The 27,262-nt window shown below is 39.4% G+C and overlaps 1 protein-coding gene across 1 annotated transcript; it reads left to right on the top strand.

Annotated features, from left to right (window-relative positions):
• The first annotated feature begins 2,673 nt into the window (after positions 1–2,673).
• Positions 2,674–25,423, top strand: C19H3orf33 (chromosome 19 C3orf33 homolog). Its single transcript, XM_061168177.1, has 5 exons — positions 2,674–2,803; positions 4,661–4,720; positions 7,546–7,693; positions 22,355–22,515; positions 24,371–25,423. Exons 1-5 carry the CDS (start codon positions 2,690–2,692, stop codon positions 24,770–24,772), a joined length of 885 nt encoding a protein of 294 aa, XP_061024160.1. The 5' UTR covers positions 2,674–2,689; the 3' UTR covers positions 24,773–25,423.
• Positions 25,424–27,262: the final 1,839 nt, after the last annotated feature.

Raw genomic sequence — 27,262 nt, 5'->3', positions numbered from 1 at the left:
CCTTGTTAATATCCAACTTCCCCCAAACCTCTATTATAGACACACAGTCTTTGTGTCTATGATATTGTGGGAAATTAAGGGATGGGCAGAGAATCTAAGTATGCTTTTCTGTGCCTACTTCTACTGGCATAAGCAACATATCCAGTGAGTTCTCAGAGGTCACCAGCAGTAAAATAAGCAGGGTTCCTTGGTGGAGCTACTCTAGAAGAATGTTAAATTTTGGTTAATCTGCAGAAATCCTGGGGCAGGCACTATATTTCTCACACCAATGATTAGTAGGATAATGCTAAAATATTACTGAAAAGACATTTTCAGAAATCTAGAGAAGTTAGAGACACCCAGGTGAGTGATATCTGGGGTACAGAAAAAAGACTTCGGGGTGGAAACCAGGGGGAATGGACTAGTTATCTTCAACTAGGACAGTTAGAGTGGGAGCAGAAAGGAGGTAAGAGATATAGGACATTAGAAAAGCAAAGGAAGCAGATTTAGGCACATAATTGCCCATTGTCTTTTTTTCATTTATTAAATAAAGCTATTCAAAATCTAATACGTAGAGCTTCTGTTTTTACATGACAGAGTGATTAAAGAATTTGGTGGTAGTGTATCTTTTTTTTTTTTTTTTTTTTTCCCTAATATCATTTGTGTTTTTCCTTCACTGGAAATGTATAGGGATTTAGGTGATTTAGCTGATTGTCTTTGTGGGAGTCAGTCTTGTGGTTAAGTGTGCAGATGGAGCCAGCTGGCTGAGTTGAATCCCAGCACTACAGCTCAGCTCACCACTTCTTGGCTTGGTGACCTTGACTGCTGGCTTAACACTTTCTAAGTACTTCCTCTTTAAAACTGGGGTTAGTAACAGTGCCTGTCTCATAAAGTTGCTATGAGGATCAAAAGAGTTAATATATGAAATAAAGTATTTAGGACAGGGCCTGGCACATAGTAAGCAAGATCTAAGTGTATTTACTCTCTACGGGTACAGTAGTCAGATAATATGTTCCTTGCAGGAAATCCTTATAATATGTGCTATTAGGGATACAGCATACTCTATCTTGATCTTTAAAGATGATGATATATGCATAAGGTAAAAAAAAAAAAAACACCTGTCTTATATGGTAGCCACTAGCTAGTTGTGACCATTTCAGTTCAGTTCAGTTGCTCAGTCGTGTCCGACTCTTTGCGACCCCATGAACCACAGCACACCAGGCCTCCCTGTCCATCACCAACTCCCGGAGTCCACCCAAACCCATGTCCATCGAGTTGGTGATGCCATTCAACCATCTCATCCTCTGTCATACCCTTATCCTCCTGCCCTCAATCTTTCCCAGCATCAGGGTCTTTTCAAATAAGTTAGCTCTTCGCATCAGGTGGCCAAAGTATTGGAGTTTCAGCTTCAACATCAGTCCTTTCAGTGAACACCCAGGCCTGATCTCCTTTAGGATGGACTGGTTGGATCTCCTTGCAGTCGAAGGGACTCTCAAGAGTCTTTTCCAACACCACAGTTCAAAAGCATCAATTCTTCAGCACTCAGCTTTCTTTATAGCCCACCTCTCACATCTACATGACCACTGGAAAAACCATAACCTTGACTAGACGGACCTTTGTTGACAAAGTGATGTCTCTGCTTTATAGTATGCTGTGTAGGTTGGTCATAACTTTCCTTCCAAGGAGTTAAGTGTTTTTTAATTTCATGGCTGCAATCACCATCTGCAGTGATTTTGGAACCCAGAAAAATAAAGTTAGCCAATGTGACCATTTAAACAAATTAAAATTAATAAAAATTCAGTTCCTCTGTTACATTAGCTACATCTCAAGCACACAATAGCCACATGTGGCTATTACCTATGAAATTGGATCGTGTGATATAGAACATTTCTGTCATTGCAAAATGTTCTATTAGAGCTGGTAGATAGTGAAACGTCCCTCCCATTCCTACCACAATCCCTCCACCCAGGGGCCATCCCTGTTACAGATTTCTTGCACAACTTTTCATGACTCAGACACAACTTTGTTACACAAATATAATTTACACTGTCCTGTGACTTTTTTGTTTTAAAATACACTAACTATTGTTTTTTTTTTTACGGATATATAATTGACATAGCATTTTTTAGTTTTAGGTGTACACTATAATGCTTTAATATATGCATACTCTATTGCAAAACGATTACCACAGTTAAGTTTAGTATGTCAGCTCCCTACATTTAATCATAGATTTAGAGCATCTGATATTTAGCTTAGGAAGCAACTGTGACAACTTGAAAACACAATTCAAATATAAGGAATACACATTTCAATATATTTGGGAGCAGGTGTAAGAATGGGCTACTTCAAATTTCTTTCTTGTGTGGTACATGCTACCTACACTGCTCTGAGTTAAGCGAGTTGAATGGATCATCTCCCATCAGCATGCTCCGTAATCCTGCAGCTCGCATCCCCGAAAGACAGAGATCTCTTGCGCTGTGGGAAAACCTCGTGTAAATATTGGGGGATCACCGTAAAGACTTATCCTAAAGGGTCGGGAGGGCCGCCCGCGGCCCCTTCTTGGTTGCTGAGGACCCGACCCGAAGGTTGGCTTGCGCGGCGCCCCCTCTAGCCGGAGGAGCTTGGATCCCGCCGTCCGCCCGCCCGCGGAGAGCGGCGCCCCCTGTCGTCCAGTAGAGGAGGCGGCGCCGGCTCCCGGGAGGCCGGGAACATGGCGGGGCAGCCTGCGGCCCCGGCCACACCGCCGCCCAGCCGGGACCGAGCAGCGCCCAACGTGGTGGCGCGGATCTCGCAGTGGGCCGACGACCACCTGCGCCTCGTCCGGGTACTGCAGGCCGGGCGGTGGTGGGCGCGGGCCGCGCAGCGCCGGGCTGAGGGAGACGCGTCCTGGGGGAGGCCCGGGCAGCGGCGGAGGGCCGCCGGGTCGGGGCAGCGTGTGCGGGGCCGCGGGGGGCGCGCGGCCTGGCGGGGCTGCCTCGGCCCCATCACTGCCCTGACTGCGCTGGGCCCCGGGATGCCTCCGAGGGGAAGCCGCAGCCCGGCGCGGGCCGCCAGCGGGGCCATTGGCGCAGTTGGGGAGGGGCGGGCAGTTTGAAAAGGCGGGGCATCGCAGGCGACCAGGGGAGAGAAGATTGCGACCAAGACCTGGTGGTGGTTTCTTTCTTTATAACAAAGAGTCAAGGGGGCTGCCTGCTTCGTGGATAGTGTGGGAATTGCTGAAATGGAGGAGCTGGGATAAATGATTTGTTGGGGAAATCTACAGAGCTTTTTGCAAGGTGAAATTGAAGATGCCAGTTAGACTTCTAAATGGAGATGTGTGAACCTGAAGGTGGTCCTTAGCCTTCTCAGCATAGCTCAGGTGTTCTAGGCAACTGGATACAGGAGTCATGTCTTAAAGGGAGATCAGAACGGGAATCTGGGAGTGGGCTGCGTAAACATTAAGTATTTAAAGTGTAAATAAACCTTATGGTATTTAAGAATTACTGTAGAAAACTTCTAGTATTCAAAGCTTGGGTGACGTTTTGGAGCGAGTCAGAAAAGCTCCGGAAAAAGCTCTAGGACTGAGACCTGAGGGCCTCTCTAACATTTAGAATTCGGAGAGTGAAAAGGTCAGCAAAGACTCGGACGGAACAGACAGAGGGGAAAAGGAATATTAGGAAAACCAAGTGTGCTAGAAGCCAAGTGAAGAGAATGGTTTCAGATGCAAGAATTCTGCTGGGAAGTTGAGTAGGCTCATCAGCTTTGCAAATACTTGGCGGCCAAAGTGCCAGGACCATGTCTATTTTTCCTCACCAGGACTGCAGCTCGGTGCTGAGGCTGAATGAAGCTCTCTCACCAGCAGCTCAGCCCTGAGAACAGTGCTACATAAATATAAATTAACGAATTGTGTACATATATGTGTGTGTATACATATGTCTGTGTATGTGTACACAGAAACACGGATTTTAATTGACAAGGCCTTAGTTCTTCCAATTAAGCAGGAAGAGATGCATTGGTTAATTTCAAATAAAAAAATAACCTCATAAGGATTGGGAGAGGAAACAGTATTTAAATTAGTGCATGGATGTTTTATTCCAAATAATCCAATCACAGAATGTACTCTTGTATATATTTTCATCTCTAACATGCTTAGTTGTATTTATTGAAGGAAAGCATGTTAGATTACCACTGTTGGTGAGGGAGTTGCAGGATCCTTGTTAATTAAACTCCTTTAGATCGATTTCAGTTTAAATGAAACACTTGAAAAAGATCGCTATGATTTTCCCGACTGCCCCATCTGTTTCCCAAGTGCTGTGTTTTATGGTATTGGTAATAAAGTTTTCTACTAAATACTTTAATTCCACTTGCAGACTTAGGGTTATGGAGTTCCTATGGGCCTTGCACAAAAAGTATTAATATTAGACTGATTCATTCAAGGGACTCATGGTTAAAGCAATACAATCAATAGAAAACAGTACAGTATTATGTATATAATTACTGTGTGTACCAGATTGGGAGAAAAAGGGGAAGATTGACGGGCTGGTGGGCAGTTGGTTTTTTTGGAAGAAGTGGGCCTTTAGTTGAAGGATATGCCTTATTTGAGCAGTTAGGTATAAGGGATGACTTTTTTTCCTGCCTTCTATTTAGTACTTTCAGTATTGTGAATAATAATTAGCATTAATCATAAAATCTCTTTCTGAAGAACATCAGCACTGTAATGGCCGTGGCTGGAGTAATGTTACTTCTAAGAAGTGTTCGACTGGTAAGTTTAAAAATTAAGACATTATGATAAGCGCTAGACAGTTAATTTCTTTCACTTCAGATGATTTTTATTTCAACATGGGTATCATTTTGTTATTCATAATAGAAGCTTTTAAATAACAGTTCAGAACAGTGAACGTACTTTAAGATGTTGGTTTAAAAGTAACACATCCACAGGGTTTTATGGAAAGTAATTGCACAATCTGTCTTTCTATAATGACTTTTCTTCAAGCTTGAAGTAAATAATCACCAAATTTTCATTTCAGATGTTGAAGAATATCTCAAAAGTGTTTTCTGTAGCGGTTTTAGGTTTAAACTGAAATTGAATTATGTCCGTTTGAACTAAATAATTTATGCTTATGTAGTGTGGTTTTTCCCTTGCCCTTTCAAAAGTATTTTAACAACAGACATTTTGGGAATTTATTTGATAATTCAGGATTTACAAGTACTTTTTAATATATCTGAGTGTTGTCATAGGATGTCATTTCAGTGTCATGTTATGAACTGGAATAGATATACTGCTCCTGTATATATTTATTTCCTATACTTATCTCTATATTGTTTTGTATTATCATTGACTACACCTCGTGACCATACAACATCATTTCCAACTGTTGCCTTTACACCCAGACTCCAATTTGTCTTTTTTTCCTTCTTTTTTTTTTTTTAATGCCTTGAACTCACTTTTTTTAAGCTGAGATGTAATTGTCCTACAGTGCTGCCTAGGTTTAAGGTGTCCCATATAATGATTTGACTTACATACCTCAAGAAATGATTACCCCAGTAATTTCAGTGAACATCCATCATCTCATATAGATACAAAATTAAATAAACAGAAAACAATTTTTTTCCTTGTGATGAGAAGTCTTAGGATTTACTTTCATGTATAACATACAGTAGTGTTACTTATATTACTCATGTTGTACATTACACCCCTAGTATTTATTTATCTTATAACTGGAAGTTTGTACCTTCCAATTTCTCCCTTCCTCCATCTCCTACCTCTCATAACTGCAAATCTGATCTCTTTTTTTATGAGTTTGTTTTTGAAGTAAAATTGACCTACAACACTATGTTACTTCCTGTTACACAACAGGATTTGATATTTCTATACATGTCAAAATGATCACCACAGTATGTCACTCTACAGAGATTCTGCATAATTACTGACTGCATTTCCCATGCTGTACGCTTCCTACCTGTGACTCACTTATTTTATAACTAGTCCCATAAAGACTTTGTAGTGTACTTGCTCAGAGCAGGAATACTTTCCTCCATAATCACGTTAATATTTTCACATCTAATAAATTTAACATTTTTGTAGTAATTTCTAAAATCCAGTGAACATTCATATTTATCTCCTGAAAATATCCTTTGTAGCTGTTTTTTTCTCTCAGTCTAAGTTTCAGTCAAGGATCATGCACTGTATTTAGTTGTCATGTCTCTTTGGTCTCCTTTAATCTGGACTCTTACACCCACTTTAGTTCTTGTCTCTCAAGACACTGTGGTTTTAAAGAGGCCGAGTTAGTCTTAGAGACTCTCCCACAGTCTGGATTTGTGTTTCCTCTGTAGATTTAGTGTGAACAAGAAGGTGATGGAGTATGCTGCTTCCTGTTGTGCTGCATCAGGAGACTCACAGTGTCTGTCTGTCCTAGAACATTGTCACATCTCACACAATTAATAACCTCTTGGCATCATTTACTATCCAGACAATATTAAGGCTTCTTTGATTGTCTCAATGGTGTCCTTAAAAAAAAAAAAAAAAAAAGATGATCTGTTCATAGCAGGATTCTAATGGTCCATATTTTGTATTTGTTTGTTATATCTGTCTCATTTATAACAGTCTATACCCCCACTCCCTTTTTTTTTCCCCGTAAGCCATTTAACTTTTTAGAATAACCAAGTCATTTATCCCTTTATTAATGTTCCATATTCTGGATTTGTCTGCTATAATGTTTTTTCTTGTTTGGAAAAATTTTTTTAAATGTTTAGACCAACTTTACTGTCCTAGGAAGTTGGTTACTAATTTATCCTTCTGCCTGTATGAGGCTCTCACCCAGCCATGCATGTGAATTAAGCTTGTTTCTATAGTACTGTTAATATGAAAGACACAGGTATAAAATGTTGAGTAACTCCAAGGTGTTAGGTATTTAAATAAATTTCTAATGTTGGCCTTTTTGGAGGGGCGTTTTTCTCCTATGAGATTGAAAAATAAGGGGAAAAACCTTGTTGATTAGTAGTCTAACTTAAATCGCCTCAGTTTTGGCTAGGTTCTCCCAGCAGTTGCTGCTGTTGCTGTTTAGTTGCTAAATTGTGCCCAGCTCTTTGCGACCCCATGGACTGTAGCCTGCAAGGCTCCTGTGGCATTTCCCAGGCAAGAATACTGGAGTGGGTTGCCGTTTCCTTCTCCATCTCCCAGAGTACCTGTATGAATAGATGGTGATTTATAGAATGAGATAGTAACTTAAGCAGTAAGATAGTAAGCTAGCCAGATTTGTGTAGTGCCAGGCACAGCTGTATACTCACTGCTTCTTGATAAACTGTGTCACATTTTAAGGATGTGAGCTTTTTTAAAAGTGAGGAGTCTGTTTAATGTTCTCTATGTAGTAGCCTCAAATAGTAAAATAATGCCTAAAGGTTTCTAAATAATGTGCTTATAAACACTTCTGTTAAGTCTTTTAAAAATATTAATATAAAATTAAGAACCAAATTAAAATGTTCAGTGGTTATCATGTCTTCTTTGAAATGTTTAGAGAATATAACATGCTTAATTTTAAAATGAAAATAGTAATAAAATGTTATACTTTTCTCCTTGTAAATAAACAGACATCAAAATTCACACATTCTTCAGATATTCCAGTAGAATTTATAAGAAAGAATGTTAAACTACGAGGACGACTGCGCCGAATAACTGAGAATGGTTTAGAGATTGAACATATTCCCATTACTTTACCTGTTATATCTTCATGGAGAAGTAAGTAAGGTACAAAAATAATAGCACTAAATAACTATTTTAAAGTTCCTTTATTAGAAGTTATTTTTAAAATAGCAAAAAAATGTCATTTTAACTTTTAATAACTCTCCATTGTCTATGAGAGAAAGTTCAAACTCAACTTATGCAAACAAACAATTTATTTATTATTTTATTTATTTATTTAAATTGGAGGCTAATTACTTTACAAAATTGTAAAGTATTGCCATATATTCACATGAATCAGCCATGGGTGTACATGTGTTCCCCATCCTGAACCTCCCTCCTACCTCCCTCCTTATCCTATCCCTCAGGGTCATCCCAGTGCACCAGCCCGGAGCACCCTGTCTCATGCATTGAACCTGGACTGGCGATCTGTTTCACACATGATAATATATATGTTTCAATGCTATTCTCTCAAATCATCCCACCCTCGCCTTCTCCCACAGAGTCCAAAAGTCTGTTTGGTACATCTGTGTCTCTTTTACTGTCTCACATATAGGGTCATTGTTACCATCTTTCTAAATTCAATATAGTATTCAATACAGTATTGAATTGGTGTATTGGTGTTTTTCTTTCTGACTTACTTCACTCTGTATAATAGGCTCCTGTTTCATCTACCTCATTAGAACTGATTCAAATGCATTGTTTTTAATAGCTGAGTAATATTCCATGCAATTAAAAGATGCTTGCTCCTTGGAAGGAAATTTATGACCAACCTAAACAGCATATTAAAGAGCAGAGACATTACTTTACCAGCAAAGGTCCGTCTACTCAAGGCTATGGTTTTTCCAGTAGTCATTATGGATGTGAGAGTTGGCCTATAAAGAAAGCTAAGTGCTGAAAAATTGATGCTTTTGAACAGTGGTGTTGGAGAAGACTCTTGAGAGTCCCTTGGACTGCAAGGAGATCCAACCAGTCCATCCTAAAGGAGACCAGTCCTGGGTGTTCATTGGAAGGACTGATGCTGAAGCTGAAACTCCAATACTTTGGCCACCTGATGACTCATTTGAAAAGACCCTGATGCTGGGAAAGATTGAAGGCAGGAGGAGAAGGGGACGACAGAGGATGAGATGGTTGGATGGCATCACCAACTCAATAGACATTTGGGTGGACTCCGGGAGTTGGTGATGGACAGGGAGGTCTGGTGTGCTCTGGTTCATGGGATCGCAAAGAGTCCGACACGACTCAGCGACTGAACTGAACTGAACTGAATATTCCATTGTGTATATGTACCACAGCTTTCTTATCCATTCATTTGCTGATGGGCATCTAGGTTGCTTCCATGTCCTGGCTATTGTAAACAGTGCTGCGATGAACATTGGGGTATACGTGTCTCTTTCAATTCTGGTTTCCTTGGTGTGTATGCCCAGGAATGGGATTGCTGGGTCATATGGCAGTTCTATTTCCAGCTTTTTAAGCAATCTCCACACTGTTCTCCATAGTGGCTGTACTAGTTTGCATTCCCACCAACAGTGTAAGAGGGTTCCCTTTTCTCCACACCCTCTCCAGCATTTATTGCTTGTAGACTTTGTGATAGCAGCCATCCTGACTGGCATGTAATGGTACCTCATTGTGGTTTTGATTTGCATTTCTCTGATAATGAGTGATGTTGAGCATCTTTTCATGTGTTTGTTAGCCATCTGTATGTCTTCTTTGGAGAAATGTCTGTTTAGTTCTTTGGCCCATTTTTTGATTGGGTCATTTATTTTTCTGGAATTGAGCTGCAGGAGTTGCTTGTATATTTTTGAGATTAATTCTTTGTTGCTTCATTTGCTATTATTTTCTCCCATTCTGAAGACTGTCTTTTCACCTTGCATATGGTTTCCTTCATTGTGCAAAAGCTTTTAAGTTTCATTAGGTCCCATTTGTTTATTTTTGCTTTTATTTCCATTATTCTGGGAGGTGGGATGATCCTGCTGTGATTTATGTCGGAGAGTGTGTTGCCTATGTTTTCCTCTAGGAGTTATATAGTTTCTGGTCTTTTTTAGATCTTTAATCCATTTTGAGTTTATTTTTGTGTATGGTGTTAGAAAGTGTTCTAGTTTCATTCTTTTACAAGTGGTTGACCAGTTTCCCAGCACCACTTGTTAAAGAGATTGCCTTTTCTCCATTGTATATCCTTGCCTCCTTTGTCAAAGATAAGGTGTCTATAGGTGTGCGGATTTATCTCTGGGCTTTCTGTTTTGTTCCATTGATCTATATTTCTGTCTTTGTACCAGTACCACACTGTCTTGATGACTGTAGCTTGGTAGTATAGCCTGAAGTCAGGCAGATTGATTCCTCCAGTTCCATTCTTCTTTCTCAAGATTGCTTTGGCTATTCGAGGTTTTTTTTAATTTCCATACAAATTGTGAAATTATTTGTTCTAGTCTCTGAAAAACACTGTTGGTAGCTTGATAGGGATTGCACTGAATCTATAGATTGCTTTGGATAGTATACTCATTTTCACTATATTGATTCTTCCAATCCATGAACATGGTATATTTCTCCATCTATATGTGTCATCTTTGATTTCTTTCATCAGTGTTTTATAGTTTCCTATATGTAGGTCTTTTGTTTCTTTACGTAGCTTTATTCCTAAGTATTTTATTTTTTTCGCTGCAATGGTGAATGGAATTGTTTCTTTAATTTCTCTTTCTGTTTTCTCATTGTTAGTGTATAGGAATGTAAGGGGTTTCTGTGTGTTAATTTTATATCCTGCAACTTTACTATATTCATTGATTAGCTCTAGTAATTTTCTGGTGGAGTCTTTAGGGTTTTCTATGTAGAGGATCATGTCATCTGCAAACAGTGAGAGTTTTACCGCTTTTCCAATCTGGATTCCTTTTATTTCTTTTTCTTCTCTGATTGCTGTGGCTAAAACTTCCAAAACTATGTTGAATAGTAGTGGTGAGAGTGGGCATCCTTGTCTTGTTCCTGACTTTAGGGGAAATGCTTTCAATTTTTCCCCATTGAGGATAATGTTTGCTGTGGGTTTGTTATATATGGCTTTTATTATACTGAGGTATGTTCCTTCTATGCCTTCTTTCTGGAGGGTTTTTTAAATCATAAATGGATGTTGAATTTTGTCAAAGGCTTTCTCTGCATCTATTGACATAATCATGTGGTTTTTATCTTTCAATTTGTTAATGTGGTGTATCACATTGATTTGCAAATATTGAAGAACCCTTGCATCCCTGGGATAAAGCCCACTTGGTCATGATGTATGATGTTTTTAATATGTTGTTGGATTCTGTTTGCTAGAATTTTGCTAAGGATTTTTGCATCTATGTTCATCAGTGATATTGGCCTTTAGTTTTCTTTTTTTGTGGCATCTTTGTCTGGTTTTGATATTAGGGTGATGGTGGCCTTATAGAATGAATTTGGAAGTTTACCTTCCTCTGCAATTTTCTGGAAGACTTTGAGTAGGATAGGTGTTAGTGCTTCTCTAAATTTTTGGTAGAATTCAGCTGTGAAGCCATCTGGTCCTGGGCTTTTGTTTGCTGGAAGATTTCTAATTACACTTTTTATTTCTATGCTTATGATGGGTCTGTTAAGATTTTCTATTTCTTCCTGGTTCAGTTTTGGAAAGTTATACTTTTCTAAGAATTTGTCCATTTCTTCCAGGTTGTCCATTTTATTGGCATATAGTTGCTGATAGTGAGTCTCTTATGAGCCTTTGTATTTCTGCATTGTCTCTTGTGATTGCTCCATTTTCATTTCTAATTTTGTTGATTTGATTCTTCTCCCTTTTTTTCTTGATGAATCTGGCTAATGGTTTGTCTATTTTGTTTATCTTCTCAAAGAACCAGCTTTTAGCTTTGTTGATTTTGGCTATGGTCTCCTTTGTTTCTTTTGCATTTATTTCTCCCCTAATTTTTATGATTTCTTTCCTTCTACTAACCCTGAGGTGCTTCATTTCTTCTTTTTCTAGTTGCTCTAGGTGTAGAGTTAGGTTATTTATTTGATTTTTCTCCTGTTTCTTGAGGTAGGCTTGTATTGCTATGAACCTTCCCCTTAGCACTGCTTTTACTGAATCCCAAAGGTTTTGGGTTGTTGTGTTTTCATTTTCATTCGTTTCTATGCATATTTTGATTTCTTCTGTGATTTGTTGGTTATTCAGAAGTGTGTTGTTTAGCCTCCATATGTTTGTATTTTAATAGTTTTTTTTTTTTTTTTCCTGTAGTTTATATCTAATCTTACCGCATTGTGATCAGAAAAGATGCTTGAGATTATTTCAATTTTTTTGAATTTACCAAGGCTAGATTTATGGCCTAGGATGTGATCAGTCCTCGAAAAGGTTCTGTGTGCACTTGAGAAAAAGATGAAATTCATTGTTTTGGGGTGAAATGTCCTATAGATATAAATTAGGTCTAACTGGTCCATTATATCATTTAAAGTTTGTGTTTCCTTGCTAATTTTCTGTTTATTTGATCTATCCATAGTTGTGAGTAGGCTATTAAAGTCTCCCACTATTACTGTGTTACTATTAATTTCCTCTTTCATACTCATTAGCGTTTGCCTTACATATTGCAGTGCTCCTATGTTGGGTGCATATATATTTATAATTGTTATATCTTCTTCTTGGATTGGTCCTTTGATCATTATGTAGTGTCCTCCTTTGTCTGTTTTCACAGCCTTTATTTCAAAGTCTATTTTATCTGATATGAGTATTGCTACTCCTGCTTTCTTTTGGTCTCCATTTGCGTGAAATATCTTTTTCCAGCCCTTCACTTTCAGTCTGTATGTGTCCCTTGTTTTGAGGTGGGTCTCTTGTAGACAGCATATATAGGAGTCTTATTTTTGTATCCATTCAGGCAGTCTTTGTCTTTTGGTTGGGGCATTCAACCCATTTACACATAAGGTAATTATTGATAAGTATGATCCTATTGCCATTTACTTTGTTGTATTGGGTTTGAGTTTATACATCCTTTCTGTGTTTCCTGTCTAGAGAAGATCCTTTAGCATTTGTTGAAGAGCTGGTTTGGTGGTGCTGAATTCTGAGCTTTTGCTTGTCTGTAAAGATTTTGAATTCTCCTTCATATTTGAATGAGATCCTTGCTGGGTACAGTAATCTGGGTTGTAGGTTTTTCTCTTTCATCACTTTAAGTATGTCCTGCCATTCCCTTCTGGCCTGAAAAGTTTCTTTTGAAAGATCAGCTGTTATCCTTATGGGGATCCCCTTGTGGGTTAATTGTTGTTTTTCCCTTGCTGCTTTTAATATTTGTTCTTTGTGTTTGATCTTCATTAATTTGATTAATATGTGTCTTTTGGATGAGCTCTTGTCGATTAATGTTCCCTGGAGTCAGGAGTTTTCTGGTGTTCTCAAATTTTGGATTTAAGCCTCCTGCCTCTGGCTTTCAATCTTATTCTTACAATAGCCTCAAGACTTCTCCATCCATACTGCACAGATGATAAAACATCTAGGTTAATGGTGAAAAGATTCTCCACAGTAAGGGACACCCAGAGAGGTTCCCAGAGTTTCATGGAGAAGAGAAGAGGGGGGAGGGAGATATAGGTGACCAGGAGGAGAAGAGGGGGAATCAAAAGGGGATGGAGCAGTCTGGCCAGTAATCAATTCCCTATTTGCTCTCCACAGCCTAGAACACCCAAAGAGGTTCACGGAGTTCCGTAGCGAAGAGAAGAGGGAGGAAGGAGACAGAGGGGACCAGGAGGAGAGGAGGGGGAATCAAAAGGAGAGAGACAGATCCAGCCAGTGATCAGTTCCCTAAGTGTTCTCCACAGCCTGGAACACCCAGAGATTCACTGAGTTAAGGAGAGAAGAGAAGGGGGAGCGAGGAGATAGAGGTGACCCGGGGGAGTCAAAAGGGAGAGAGCAATCAAGCCAGTCATCACACTCCTAAGTAAAAATGGGTACTGAAGATTGAATTCTTAAAGGTACAAAATTGATAACAAATGCCAAAAAGCAAAGATTAAAAATCTAGAGTAGAGGTTAGACACTCAAAAAGTACAGTATTAAAAAGACAAAACAAAATCGCAAAAGTTATAAAAATATGTATATATGAAGTTTGCTTTAAAAATAGGGTCTTTTTTTTTTGCAGGGTAATAGTAGGTTTTAAAAATGAAAATTAAAGGAGTAATAAAAGAACTTAAATATTAAAAAATGATAATAGTAGAATATATCTAGGAATTTCTCTGGAGCTGTTGAGGGCAATGGGGTCAGTTCAGTTTCAGATAGGTCCTTGTTCCAGCTTATACTACTTCTCAAGGTCTATAGGTCGCTTCTAATGTAGCCAGTGCTAACTACAGGGCTTTAATCTGCTGCACCTGTCACTTCCAAAGCAGTTCCCTCTTCTTTGTTTATTTTGGCTTCCCCTGTTTGCAAGTCTCTTCAGTATCTAACTTCCGCCCTGACACAAGGGGGCTACGGTGGTCACTTATTTAGGCTCACATGTTCAGTTGTGCTGTGGGGAGGGAGGACTACTGCAGACAAACATCACTGGCGTGTGTGGGGAGCGCTCGCAGTGTCCGGGCCGCACTGGGTTTGCCCCCACTCACGGCGTGTGTGCTTTCCCGGTCTACACTGCTCAGGCTCCAGGTTGCTCTGCAGGGAACTGTCTAAAGCAGGCCCTGGGTTGCGTGCACTTCCCAGGTCTAAGCCCCTCAGGTTCAGGTTCTCGGGTGCTCCACAAAGGCGCAGGCTCAGCTGGGCCAGCGTTTTGTGCCCTGCCCAGGTCCGAGCAGCTCAGGCAGCCAGGTGCTTGGCCAGCGCACACTCCCCAGGTGGGCCGTGCATCTCATCACCTCCCCCTCCACCCCACCCCCCACCCCATCCCAGCCGCTCGATTTCCTGGGTTTTTTCCTGGGTGCGCAGTGGGAGCGCCATCTCAGGTGTGGTGTGTGTCTCCTTTGTGGAGCTGATGTCTGGCTGCGACCCCCCCGGCGGATGTCTAGTGTCCAGGATCCCAGAAAGACTTGGTTAGCAGCTGGGAGCCTGCTCGCAGTTTGGTAGAGGATGCCGTCTTCTGGCTCTGGCTGGCGCCCGCCTGCCTCCCTGCCTCCGCCAGGGCTGGGCCGGTCCACTGCCGGCTAGCTCTCCTCTGGTATTTGCCCAGTGCTCTGCTCTGCGAGCGGCCCAGCAGTGCCTTGGGTTAGAGCTTTTTCTGGGAAAGTTCTCTCTCTCGCTCTCCTCTTTTTTTTTTCCTCTCTCTGGCTATCCCATGGTTTAAGTTGCTATCTCACGTTAGCTCCCTGAGATTGCCCTCAGGGCATTCAGGCCCAGTCCTCACCCTAAGCAATGCAGCCCGCGCCTCCCTGTTCAGCCCCCGCTTGCTGGTGGTGGACGCAAGCATCTGGGCTACTTCTCCGTTGGGAGTTGCGGTTAGGGGCGTCATCTGTGGGTTTTATTTATTTATTTTTTTCCTCCCAGTTATGTTGCCCTCTGAGATTCCAAAACTCTTGACAGCCGATGAGAGGGTTTCCTGGTGTTTGGGAAATTCTCCTCCCCAGGACGGGTCTCTGTCCCTAACTCTTTTGTCTCTCTTTTTATCTTTTATATTTTGTCCTACCTCCTTTGCGAAGACAATGGATTGCCTTTCTGGATGCCTGGTGTCCTCTGCCAATATTCAGAAGTTGTTTTGTGGTATTTACTCAGTGTTCAAATGATCTTTTGATGAATTTGTGGGGGAGAAAGTGGTCTCCCCGTCCTGTTCCTCCGCCATCTTAGGACCACCCCCCACAAACAAACTATTTAATTAGGTTCCAGATTTCTTTTCTTCCTTCCCTCCTTTTTTCACTTAGTTACTCAGGCATTCAAACATTTATTCCATAAATACTGAACACATATTATGTTCTAGGTCCCAGCTAGCTGTACATGTTGAGTGAAACAAACAAGACCACTCTACCGCTTGGAACTTATAGTTCAGGTGGAAGATGGGCAACAAAAAAATGAAAAATTGTCCTAAAGGCTGTGAAGAAAAGAATCAGGGTGTAGGATGAGCATTACTGCAGCTTCTATGAAGAGGGAATCCACATATGTGGTGGTCAGAGAAGGCCTCATCAGAGGCCTGGAGAATGGGAAGGAGCTGGCTAGGAAGAACATGCGTGGGGATGAGCCCGGGTCTTTTGGTAAGGCACGTGAAAGCTCATGTGGCTGCAGCATACGGAAGAAGGGGACAGGAGACACCAAAGAGGTTGGAGAATTGGGCAGAGTCCAGAGCTTGCTGCTACAATCCCCCTTTCTCCCTGCTTCTCAGCAAAGACCACAAACAGCCACACAGACCTTCCTGCTGCTTCCTAAGTTCCATGCTTGGGCATAGATCTTTGTCCAGAGTGCCTGAGCGTCTGTGGATTCTTTTTGTTTGATTTTTCTTTTTCTTTACTACGTGGCATGTGTCATCTTAGTTCCCCAACCAGGGATTGAACCTATACCCCTCCACTGCAAGCATGGAGTCTTAGCCACTGGGCCACCAGGGAAGTCCCAATCTGTGGATTCTTTAGGATCTAGCTCAAACGTCAGCTCTTCTGTGAAGCTCTCCTTAACTCCCAAGCAGAACTGGCCTCTTTCTTTCCTATGCCCCAAGCAATTTATACATACTGCAATTACAGTACTAAAACACATTTTCCTGTAATTAATGTATCTAGGTTTATATCCTTCTATTGAACTGTGAGCCCCAAGTGGGCAGGGAACTTTTCTTATCTAATTATTCACAGTCCCTGGAAAAATAATTTTTAGCCAACAGAGACTTGGCAAAATTGTCAAATGATTTAATTGAGTCATATTTAAAGATCTCCTTAATATTATTTTAATGTTTTAAATAAAGTACCTTCTTTACCCTGAGATGAATGACTGTCACTGTTCAATTGACATATGGCTATAAAGGAATAAGATTGATTTTTTTTCCCTCAAGCACACCTGACATGATTGATTTTATTTCTTAACAAATCAAGCAGAACTTCCACAATTTGAATGACTATTGTTCCCTAAAGAAAGATTACTTGGGATGTTTATTTGTTGGCCATTTCAGCTCTAAGCATGGTTTATACTTCTCAGTTGTTGTAATAATGCAGTAGTAATTTAAATCTCTCCTGTCGGAAATAGTGATGATTTTTTAGTGCTTAGACAGCAAGGCCATCACTTGTGATTGTCCAGGTGGTACACTGCACAACTCCAGGGCTGGTATCTACCAGGCATCTGTCCTGAAAGGTATGCAATGCCACAGCACTCTAATTGCTATATATACATATTATTATTAATGTATTATTAGTATATACATCAAATAATAATGTTTATCAACTTGGTACAATCAAAAATTTAAAGCTAAAAGGAAACTTACTTCCCCTACTTATTTTAATATTTTCTATAGAAGTTAAAGGCCATGTATGCAGCCATCTCCCTAACAGTTGATGGAATTAAAGATAGAAAACAGATTCTTTGCTACCCAGTCTATAACTTTGTGTATAGAGTTGCAAAAATGAAAGAAACAGACACACCGACAGATGCTAACCAGTACAAATGTAGTGATAGTGTTAGTACTTTTTGTAACTGACATACATTGTTCATTTAAAAAAATATTTATTTATTTGGCTACATCAAGTCTTAGTTGCAGCATGCGGACTCTAGTTGAAGCATGCAGGCTTAGTTTGTCCCACTTAGTCATGTGGGATCGTAGTTCCCTGACCAGGGATCAAACCCGTGTCCCCTGCATTGCAAGGCAGCTTCTTACCAGAGAAGTCCCCAAATTGTTCATGTTAAAGAGATCAATTTGCATTTACATTGGTTAAACCTGTTTACCTATAAAACGGTTATTGAATGTAGAAGTTGCTTTCCAAGCACTATTTTGAATGACATACTAAGATGTTAGAGCATAATCTTGTTCATTTAAGAATAGCTATTAATTGAAAGCTCCTTATGTTCCTTTTACTGTTTTTACTACCTGGTCTATAAGGATAGAGATGGACTTTTGATTTTTTTGTAAGGAGGGCTAAGATTCAGGCCCCCCAGATTGAGGCCATTCTAACCAAATGGTTGGGCTCAGATAACTACATCAGAGTAGAGTCTGTGTGGTGTAGTCAAACGTGTTTGGTGTAGAGAGCTTGTGTTCTGTTTCCATTTCAGCCAGTGGTTTCCAGCACTATCAAGCAAGAGAATCATAACATTTCCAAGACTCCTTCCTCATGACTGTTCTGTGATAGCCTTTCCTTCCATGATCTGATCTTTGGTGTATGTGATGAGGCAAACACACACAGAGCTGAACATTTTTATGAAGTGAAACTCTTAGAACACTTCATTTCTTCAGTAGATGTTCAGTGAACACCTGCTCTTTTGCTGCAGTTTCAATATACAGTGGCAAACAGATGTGAGCCTACGGTGGTCAGAAAACCTGCAGTCTAGTGATATTATTTCAATGCTTCTCCTGTTCCTAATGGTAAAAAATAGTCTTTTTGATATATGTGATATACCTATCTGATGAAATTGTCCACTGTCATGAACGCATTTATAATATTTATTTATTCAGTCATTTATTGTTTCTGTTGTGAGGTTGTGGAATCTTTGAGTTTCCAGACCAGAGACTGAACCCAGGCTTCCATAATGAAAGTGCAGAATCCTAACCACTAAACCACCAGGGAACATCCTGATTTTTAATATTCTGTAAATCTAGGGGATGAATCAGTTGTTTTGGGATCATTACTATCTTTCTAAAAACCTTAGGAATATTAAGTTGTGAAGTTTCCTACCCATCTGATAGAACATAAATGTAACAAACTCCTTATTGGTGGTTTGTGTCAGTATTCATCTTATGTCTGCAGTTTTCTCCAGGTGCCCATGGTCTTTCCCTTACTTGACATGTGCACTTCCTATTCCTCCGCGTACCTCTCTCTGTTCATTCTGCAAAACCCAAGCTGTACACTTTTCATGGAGTGCTATTGGGCTCCCCCACTGGAGCCCGTTTTGTTGTACCCATATAATCCTTGGCATTGTGTCATCCTATCCAGTGTGAATTAGGCTTTTTAAAAGTGTATATGTAAAAGATTTATTGAAGAGCTGGAAAGACAGGGATTCACACAAAGCTAAAATTAGAAATCATAAATATTAAAAGTAACCTCTCCTTTTTCAAGAAAACATCAACTGTTTGGGCAAAAATATTTGATGGATATAACTTACCTTTTTCAGTAGATTAGTTTCTGGAAAATTTATGTTTACATTGGTATTGACCATATCGTATTTTATTTTATTTTTTTTTTAATTTTTAAAATTTTTATTAGTTGGAGGCTAATTACTTCACAACATTGCAGTGGGTTTTGTCATACATTGACATGAATCAGCCATGGAGTTACATGTATTCCCCATCCCAATCCCCCCTCCCACCTCCCTCTCCACCCGATTCCTCTGGGTCTTCCCAGTGCACCAGGCCCAAGCACTTGTCTCATGCATCCCACCTGGGCTGGTGATCTGTTTCACTATAGATAATATACATGCTGTTCTCTCGAAACATCCCACCCTCGCCTTCTCCCACAGAGTCCAAAAGTCTGTTCTGTACATCTGTGTCTCTTTTTCTGTTTTGCATATAGGGTTATCATTACCATCTTTCTAAATTCCATATATATGTGTTAGTATGCTGTAATGATCTTTATCTTTCTGGCTTACTTCACTCTGTATAATGGGCTCCAGTTTCATCCATCTCATTAGAACTGATCCAAATGAATTCTTTTTAACGGCTGAGTAATATTCCATGGTGTATATGTACCACAGCTTCCTTATCCATTCATCTGCTGATGGGCATCTAGGTTGCTTCCATGTCCTGGCTATTATAAACAATGCTGCGATGAACATTGGGGTGCACGTGTCTCTTTCAGATCTGGTTTCCTCAGTGTGTATGCCCAGAAGTGGGATTGCTGGGTCATATGGCAGTTCTATTTCCAGTTTTTTAAGGAATCTCCACACTGTTTTCCATAGTGGCTGTACTAGTTTGCATTCCCACCAACAGTGTAAGAGGGTTCCCTTTTCTCCACACCCTCTCCAGCATTTATTGCTTGTAGACTTTTGGATAGCAGCCATCCTGACTGGCGTGTAATGGTACCTCATTGTGGTTTTGATTTGCATTTCTCTGATAATGAGTGATGTTGAGCATCTTTTCATGTGTTTGTTAGCCATCTGTATGTCTTCTTTGGAGAAATGTCTGTTTAGTTCTTTGGCCCATTTTTTGATTGGGTCATTTATTTTTCTGGAATTGAGCTGCAGGAGTTGCTTGTATATTTTTGAGATTAATCCTTTGTCTGTTTCTTCATTTGCTATTATTTTCTCCCAATCTGAGGGCTGTCTTTTCACCTTACTTATAGTTTCCTTTGTTGTGCAAAAGCTTTTAAGTTTCATTAGGTCCCATTTGTTTAGTTTTGCTTTTATTTCCAATATTCTGGGAGGTGGGTCATAGAGGATCCTGCTGTGATTTATGTCAGAGAGTGTGTTGCCTATGTTCTCCTCTAGGAGTTTTATAGTTTCTGGTCTTACATTTAGATCTTCAATCCATTTTGAGTTTATTTTTGTGTATGGTGTTAGAAAGTGTTCTAGTTTCATTCTTTTACAAGTGGTTGACCAGTTTTCCCAGCACCACTTGTTGAAGAGGTTGTCTTTTCTCCATTGTATATCCTTGCCTCCTTTATCAAAGATAAGGTGTCCATAGGTTCGTGGATTTATCTCTGGGCTTTCTATTCTGTTCCATTGATCTATATTTCTGTCTTTGTGCCAGTACCATACTGTCTTGATGACTGTGGCTTTGTAGTAGAGTCTGAAGTCAGGCAGGTTGATTCCTCCAGTTCCCTTCTTCTTTCTCAAGATTACTTTGGCTATTCGAGGTTTTTTGTATTTCCATACAAATTGTGAAATTATTTGTTCTAGTTCTGTGAAAAATACCATTGGTAGCTTGATAGGGATTGCATTGAATCTATAGATTGCTTTGGGTAGAATAGCCATTTTGACAATATTGATTCTTCCAATCCATGAACACGGTCATATCATATTTTAAATGCTTAATGGGGACTTTGCTAATTTTAAAGAAATCCCATCACCTTTGTTGAAGTGAAGAATTAGGACATTAATACTCAAGGTTGATAGTGTTGATTAGATTCATGTTTTTGGTCCTAAAGATTTGGTCTTAAAGACTAGAGGATATTTCATTGAAAGACAATTGGTGTTGATGGCAGCATTAAAGGATTGAAGAGAGGCCTCAGAATCTTTAGGCTTCCTTTCACTCATTAGGTACTAGTGATTTGATTTCATCTAATCTTTATTATGTGTGTTCTGCCTTAATCTAATTTGTGAATATACTGTATCACAGAGTTTTCTAAGGACATAATCCTCCTACTTATACCTTTTGAAACTTCTCTAACTGAAACTCTAGGACAAGTCTCGAGAAACCCAAGCCTTAAAGAAAATGGTTTTCTATCATCAAATAATATCATGACAAACTTCTAGAATATCTTTCTGAACTCACATGTTACTTTTTCCCTAGCAGTTAAATGGACTAACTTTATACTTTCAACTGTTGATACTTGTATGAGTTTAATATATGTTAAATGTATAATTTCTTTTAAAAAAGGCATTAACATTTTTTTTTTTTTTGCCAGCCATTTTCCCTTTTTGGAAATTGTCAACTTTTTCTAAAATAAGATCCTGTTATTAAAGTTTAATTGGTTAAAATTTTATCCAGAGTTTGCCCAAACAAGCTTTCTTAATGCTATGTTGCTGTTCAGTCATGTCCGACTCTGTGACGCTATGGACTGTAGTACGCCAGGCTCCTCTCAGTTCAGTTCAGTTCAGTTGCTCAGAAGTCCAGGCTTCAGTCTGTCAGGCTCCTCTGTCCTCCACTGTCTTCCAGAATTTGCTCAAATTCATGTCCATTGAGTCAGTGCTGCTATCTAACCATCTCATCCTCTGCTGTCCCCTTCTTCTGTTGCCCTCAATCTTTCCCAGCATCAGGGTCTTTTCCACTGGGTCGGCTTTTCTTATCAGGTGGCCAAAGTATTGCAGCTTCAGCTTCAGCATCAGTCCTTCCAATGAATATTCAGGGTTGATTTCCTTTAGGATTGACTGGTTTGATCTCTTTGCTATCCAAAGAACTCTTCTCCAGCACCACGATTTGAAAGTATCAATTCTTCAGCACTCAGTCTTCTTTATGGTCCAGCCCTCACATCCATACATGACTGCTGGAAAAACCATAGCTTTGACTATATGGACTTTATTACTTTTAATATAAATTGATAAAATGCTATCTGGAAATCAGTTTTATAAACTGTATAAAAATAATATTGATATTAATATTTATTGAGTTGGGAAAACAGCCTCAGTAAATTAAGTGAAAAAGCAGTTTATATGGTTTTATTGATAGTAGGAGCCTATATTATTGAACTACATGACTTGTAGCATTATGTGTATGTGTACATAGAAATAAATCTGGAAGATTTTTTTTAAAAAAGGTAAATTGGTTAAACCCCACATCCTGTTCTGGAGTTTACTGAAATGAGTTTTTGAAATTATTCCATCTGTTACCTACTTGTATTGTTTTAAAACATAAATTGACTATAGAAATAAATGGATCTACATCTAGAGAGTCTGGGTATTTATAAGTAACATATCCAGTTGTGTTGTGGAGTGTAAATGACTTTGGAATTTGCTTTTGCAATTGTGGTATTAAAGGTAAACTCTTTTCTACCTAACCTTTTTAGAAGAGCCGTATGGTGTTTTGCTGGTTAAGTTGGCTGGAGTAGAACTTACTGAAACTGGGAAGGTGTGGTTACAAAAAGAGCTAAAACCTTCCCAAGTACTATGGTTCCAACTTCTCGGAAAGGAGAATTCAGCACTCTTTTGCTACCTTTTAGTGAATAAGGTAAGTAGTGTGAAGAAACAACTAGCAATGTTTTATTCTTATTATTTATGCATCAGTAAAAAGTGAAAGTGTTAGTCATTCAGTCCTGTCGAACTCTTTATCACCCCAGGGACTGAAACAAGGACATGGACAAATGAAATAGTTGAAATGTTAATATGACAGAATTAAGAATTGTTTTTCTTATTTACATTATTATGACAGCACTAAGGGTAGTTTTTCTTACTTATAAAGTTCTTTATTATACTACAAGTGAGAATATCTGAAGAAAAATAATAATCTGACATTAAAGTGATTAGAATTATAACCATCTTAATTATTAAAAGCTTTTTGAATTAATAGAATACCTAATGAAATCCATTAATTTTTGCATGTCCAGGTCACATTCAGTTCTTTCAAAATAAGAATTATCCAACTTTGATTGGTTGAAGCATCTGTATTTAACTAAGTTGATAATATTATATAAAAGATCCCAAAGGCCTTATTCAAATATTAACTTCTCTTTTGAGTTGCACAATATGTATTATTTATCCTCAAACCCCACTATGGAATCATTTAATTCCCATTTAAAGGTGGGACTCTGAGTAACCAAGTGGAAGAGCTGGTACTGAAGTCCAGCTCCTTGGGACTCCTGAGCCGGAATTTCACCTTTTCTGTCTTTACCTTATACCAGACTATACTTCACACATATTTCAGTAATTTACTTCTCCTATTCAACTTTTCTGTAGTGTGAGGTTGAATTTTAATTATTCTGATTTTGGTTCAGCTCATTAAATTTAAAAGATTGAGACAAATATGATATACCCTTTAAAATTGTATTTATTAGCTGCTTATCATCATGTACCAAAAGTTACTGAATTTAAAGGAACAAAAGGTTCCTTTATTCTTTTAGATAATCTTAGAAAATGTTTCCTACTTTAAACCTTTTGTTTTCACATTGAAAAATTTTAACTGTGAATTACTTGTCTAATGAAGCTATAAAATTACTAACACCTTGTTAAAATTAATCTTGTTAATAAGTTAAAAATTCTACAAGGACTGTGGAAACAGCTAAGCAGGATCTCTTACACTGTAAATTAGTATGGGGAGAAAAGCTCCCATTTTTCTGGTTTTACTAGGCAGTGAGGTATAAATAAAATTTCCTGAAGTTTGAAGATTCAAGGGCAGGGCTATTTTTATGCTCATTATTTTATGGGCCATCTTTTAAAAACATTCTTACATGCCAGGCCTTGCTAAACACTGAAATTCTGAACATAATTTAACAGTTCCATGATGCTTCAGTTCATGTTGCATTTGTCTACTTTTTAGTTTTGTTAATTTCTTTTGCTGTGGCCTTCTGTCATTTTTCCTAAATGGTGTGCTCCATTCTCCCTTCAAACATCAACCAAAAAAATCAAAGATCTCTTTTCATACTTTATCGCTTCTACACACTTTTGAGTTAGGTGACCAGTGAGCCTGTGGAGAACTATGTGTTATAGAAGAGTCAGTTGTCTTTGAGCAAAGGTCTCACTTAGTAATGAAATTGTTGGATTTAACATTAGCTGTTTTAAGCTCTTAAGGACACCTTTGCATATGTATGTATATGTATGTATATGTGTAAATATATATATCTATATATATGTATATTTTGTGGCCATGCCACATGCCATGTGGGAGCCCTGTCAGGGATCAAACCCATGCCCCCTGCAGTGGAAGCATGGATTCTTAACCTTTGTACCACCGTGGAAGTCCCATCATTTATATTCTTGACTTTTCTCTGGAGGACTCAAATTGCAGATTGACTGATTTTAAAGTAAATAAGGTATTATGGGTATATTAGTAATTTTATTAAATAATTGGTTTGTATTTTTTATTCAAGGGTAGATTTTTTAGTGTGAGTCTGAATGAAGAAATCCTGAGAAGAGGTCTTGGCAAAACTGTTCTTGTTAAGGGGTTAAGTCATGATTCTAAAATCTATTGGAGAATTCACAGAAATTTACTTAAAGCTGAATTAACAGCCTTAAAAAAAGGAGAAGGAATATGGAAGGAAGACTCTGAAAAAGAAAGTTATTTGGAAAAATTGAAAGGCTCCTGGAGAGAAATATGGAAAAAAGACAGTTATTTAAAAAAAAATGGATCCGATTTCAACTTGAAAAAAGAAAGTTATTATGACAAATTTAAAAGGTCTTATGAAACATGGAAAGAGAACATGAATAACTACTCCTTACTACTGAAGTTCAGAGAACTTATGAGTCGCATACACTTTCGTAGAAAAGAGTAAAATATTCCAAGAGGTCTGGCGGTGACCTACTCCAAAAAGAATAAAACCTGTAATTATAATGGATATTTTTCATTGAGTTGAAATGGGGAATTTCTAATGGTATTTAAATATTTAAGAGATGATTAAGAGATGATTCTTTGTACATGCACTATCAGAGTAATGTAAATAAATTGTGGTTAATGTAGTATGGTCTTAAGCAGAATGAAATACTCCATAAAAGTTACAGGTTGGGCTTCCCTGGTGGCTCAGAGGTAAAGAATCCACCCATCACTGCAGAAGACAGCTAAGCCTGTCCGGCACAACTACTGAGCCTGTAAAGTCCGGGAGCTGCAACCACTGACTCCCTGCGCCCTGGAGCCGGTGCTCCACCACACGAGAAGCGGCCACAATGGGAAGCCCACGCACCACAAGGAGAGAAAAGCCCGAGCAGCAGTGATGACCCTACAGAGCCAAAAAAAAAAAAAAATTTATATCAGGTTGAAGGAGGTATACACATAATGATAGTATATGAAGAGAAAGTTTAACTATTGGCTGTTCTATTATTTTAGTCATTTGGGGCAACCATATTTAGCTTTTGTTGAAAAACAGTGTTTGTTTATTTTGCCAGTTTTATCAACTTTGATGACTTATAATAAAGGAACTCTTTAGGCAGCGTGTCTGAGGCTGCTCTTTCCTCTCCGCTGCTCTCTAACTGCTTGTGAATTTGGGACAGAGCCACAAGAGAAGGTCACTTAGACCATTTCTAGTAATAAAGAGTGGCTTCTTTCCACCTGTTGTTAGATGAGGGGGACAACCTCGAGAACAAAAGCACAAATGTGCTGAGGAGGCAGCACAGAGACGGGAAAGAACAAGGATGCCTCCTGACATTGTCGAGACCCCGAGGACTTGAACTCTCTTGCCTCCCAATTTCTCATTATGCAAGATAATACATTGCTTTATTTTTCCGAGCCAGTTTGAGTGGCTTTGAGGATGTGACATACAAAAACACATACTTGCTGCTAAAATCACTCTGACATTATAAGCTTCTTTCAAAACACCAGCAATGATCCACTCACAGGGTCTCCAGAAGTTTTTCCTAATGGGTTGTAATACTCACCAAAGTCAGAGGAATCATCTGGTCTTCTTCATAATGACTCCTAGCAGAATCAGTGATTCAGAATGGGAAGTTTACTGCTGCTCCCTGGTTAAAGCAGGAAACTGCTGCTTCCAGGATAAAACATAGCAAAGTAGCACTTTTCAGGTGGTCCAGTGGTTAAGAACCTGCCTGCCATTGTGGGGAACGTGGGTTCCATCTCTGGTCTGGGAAGATTTCACATGCTGAGGGGCAGCTAAGCCCCTGTGCCTCAACCACTGAACTGGTACCCTACCGCCCGGGAGCTGCAACTACTGAAGCCTGTGACGGAAACAAGAGAGGAGCCCTCACTCACCACAGCCAGAGAAGGCCCTCAACAGCAATGAAGACCCAGCACAGCCAAAATGAATAAATAAATACAGTTTTTAAAAATACATGCAACCTAAAAACAAAACAAAAAACACAGCAAAGTAGACTTCCCAACATTTTCTAATTAAACAACATTAATTTTTAGTGAGGTCTCAAATCTTCCAAAGTTCTTTTTGTGTGTGTGACTTGATTTCATCTTTGGGACAGGATAGGAAGTGATGTGGTAGATCTTGTTCCCTGGATCTAATGCCTCAGTAGCTTCCTATTTTATTTTAAGGGGATATGTTATTTTTGTTTACAGAGATGTTAAGCTAGTTTTGTGGCAAGCTCCTGAGCCTTTTTTCCCCCTCAGTTTGCCTCCAAGTGATGTCAGATCTCCTCACAGTTATCACTGGATTTAGTTCTGATGACCTCTGCCAGCTCAGCCAGTGCACTGTTATCTTTCCAGTTGAACTGTGTGAAGGCGGGGCTGGTGAAGCCCCTCCTGGGGACTGTGTAACCTGGTCTAATCTTTTCCTTGAAGAGATAGTAGGGAACACTAATTAGACCAGCTTGTTTGGTCTGAGGGCAAGATGAACTAGATACCTGCAGAGAGGCTAGATCTTTGTCATCGGGGATGTTATAACAGGACCATCTAAAAATGTGAAAAAGTCCATTTAGGCTAAATTTGTGACCAAAATCCAAGGTTCTTTAGCACTTTCAAATAGAGGATTTGCTACTACTTTTTAAAAAATAATTAATTAGTTTTTGATTGTGCTGTCTTCATTGCTGCGTTTGGGCTTTCTGTCGCTGCAGAAAGCGTGGGCTCCTCTCTAGCTGTGGTGCGAGAGCTTCTCGTGGCAGCGGCTTCTCTCGTGGAGCACGGGCTCTAGAGCGTGTGGGCTTTCCACACTTGTGGCCTGTGGGCTCGCTGGTTGTAGCTCCTGGGCTCTAGAGCACAGGCTCAGTACGTGTGGCACACAGACTTAGCTGTTCCCCGGCATGTGAGATCTTCCTGGACCAGGGATCGAACCTTTGTCTCCTGTATTGGCAGGTGGAGTCTTTACCTC

This window comes from Dama dama, chromosome 19 (assembly GCF_033118175.1).
Source record: "Dama dama isolate Ldn47 chromosome 19, ASM3311817v1, whole genome shotgun sequence".
Taxonomy (NCBI): Eukaryota; Metazoa; Chordata; class Mammalia; order Artiodactyla; family Cervidae; genus Dama; species Dama dama.
Note: the sequence above shows the minus strand (reverse complement) of the source record. Positions and strands in the feature narration are given on the sequence as shown.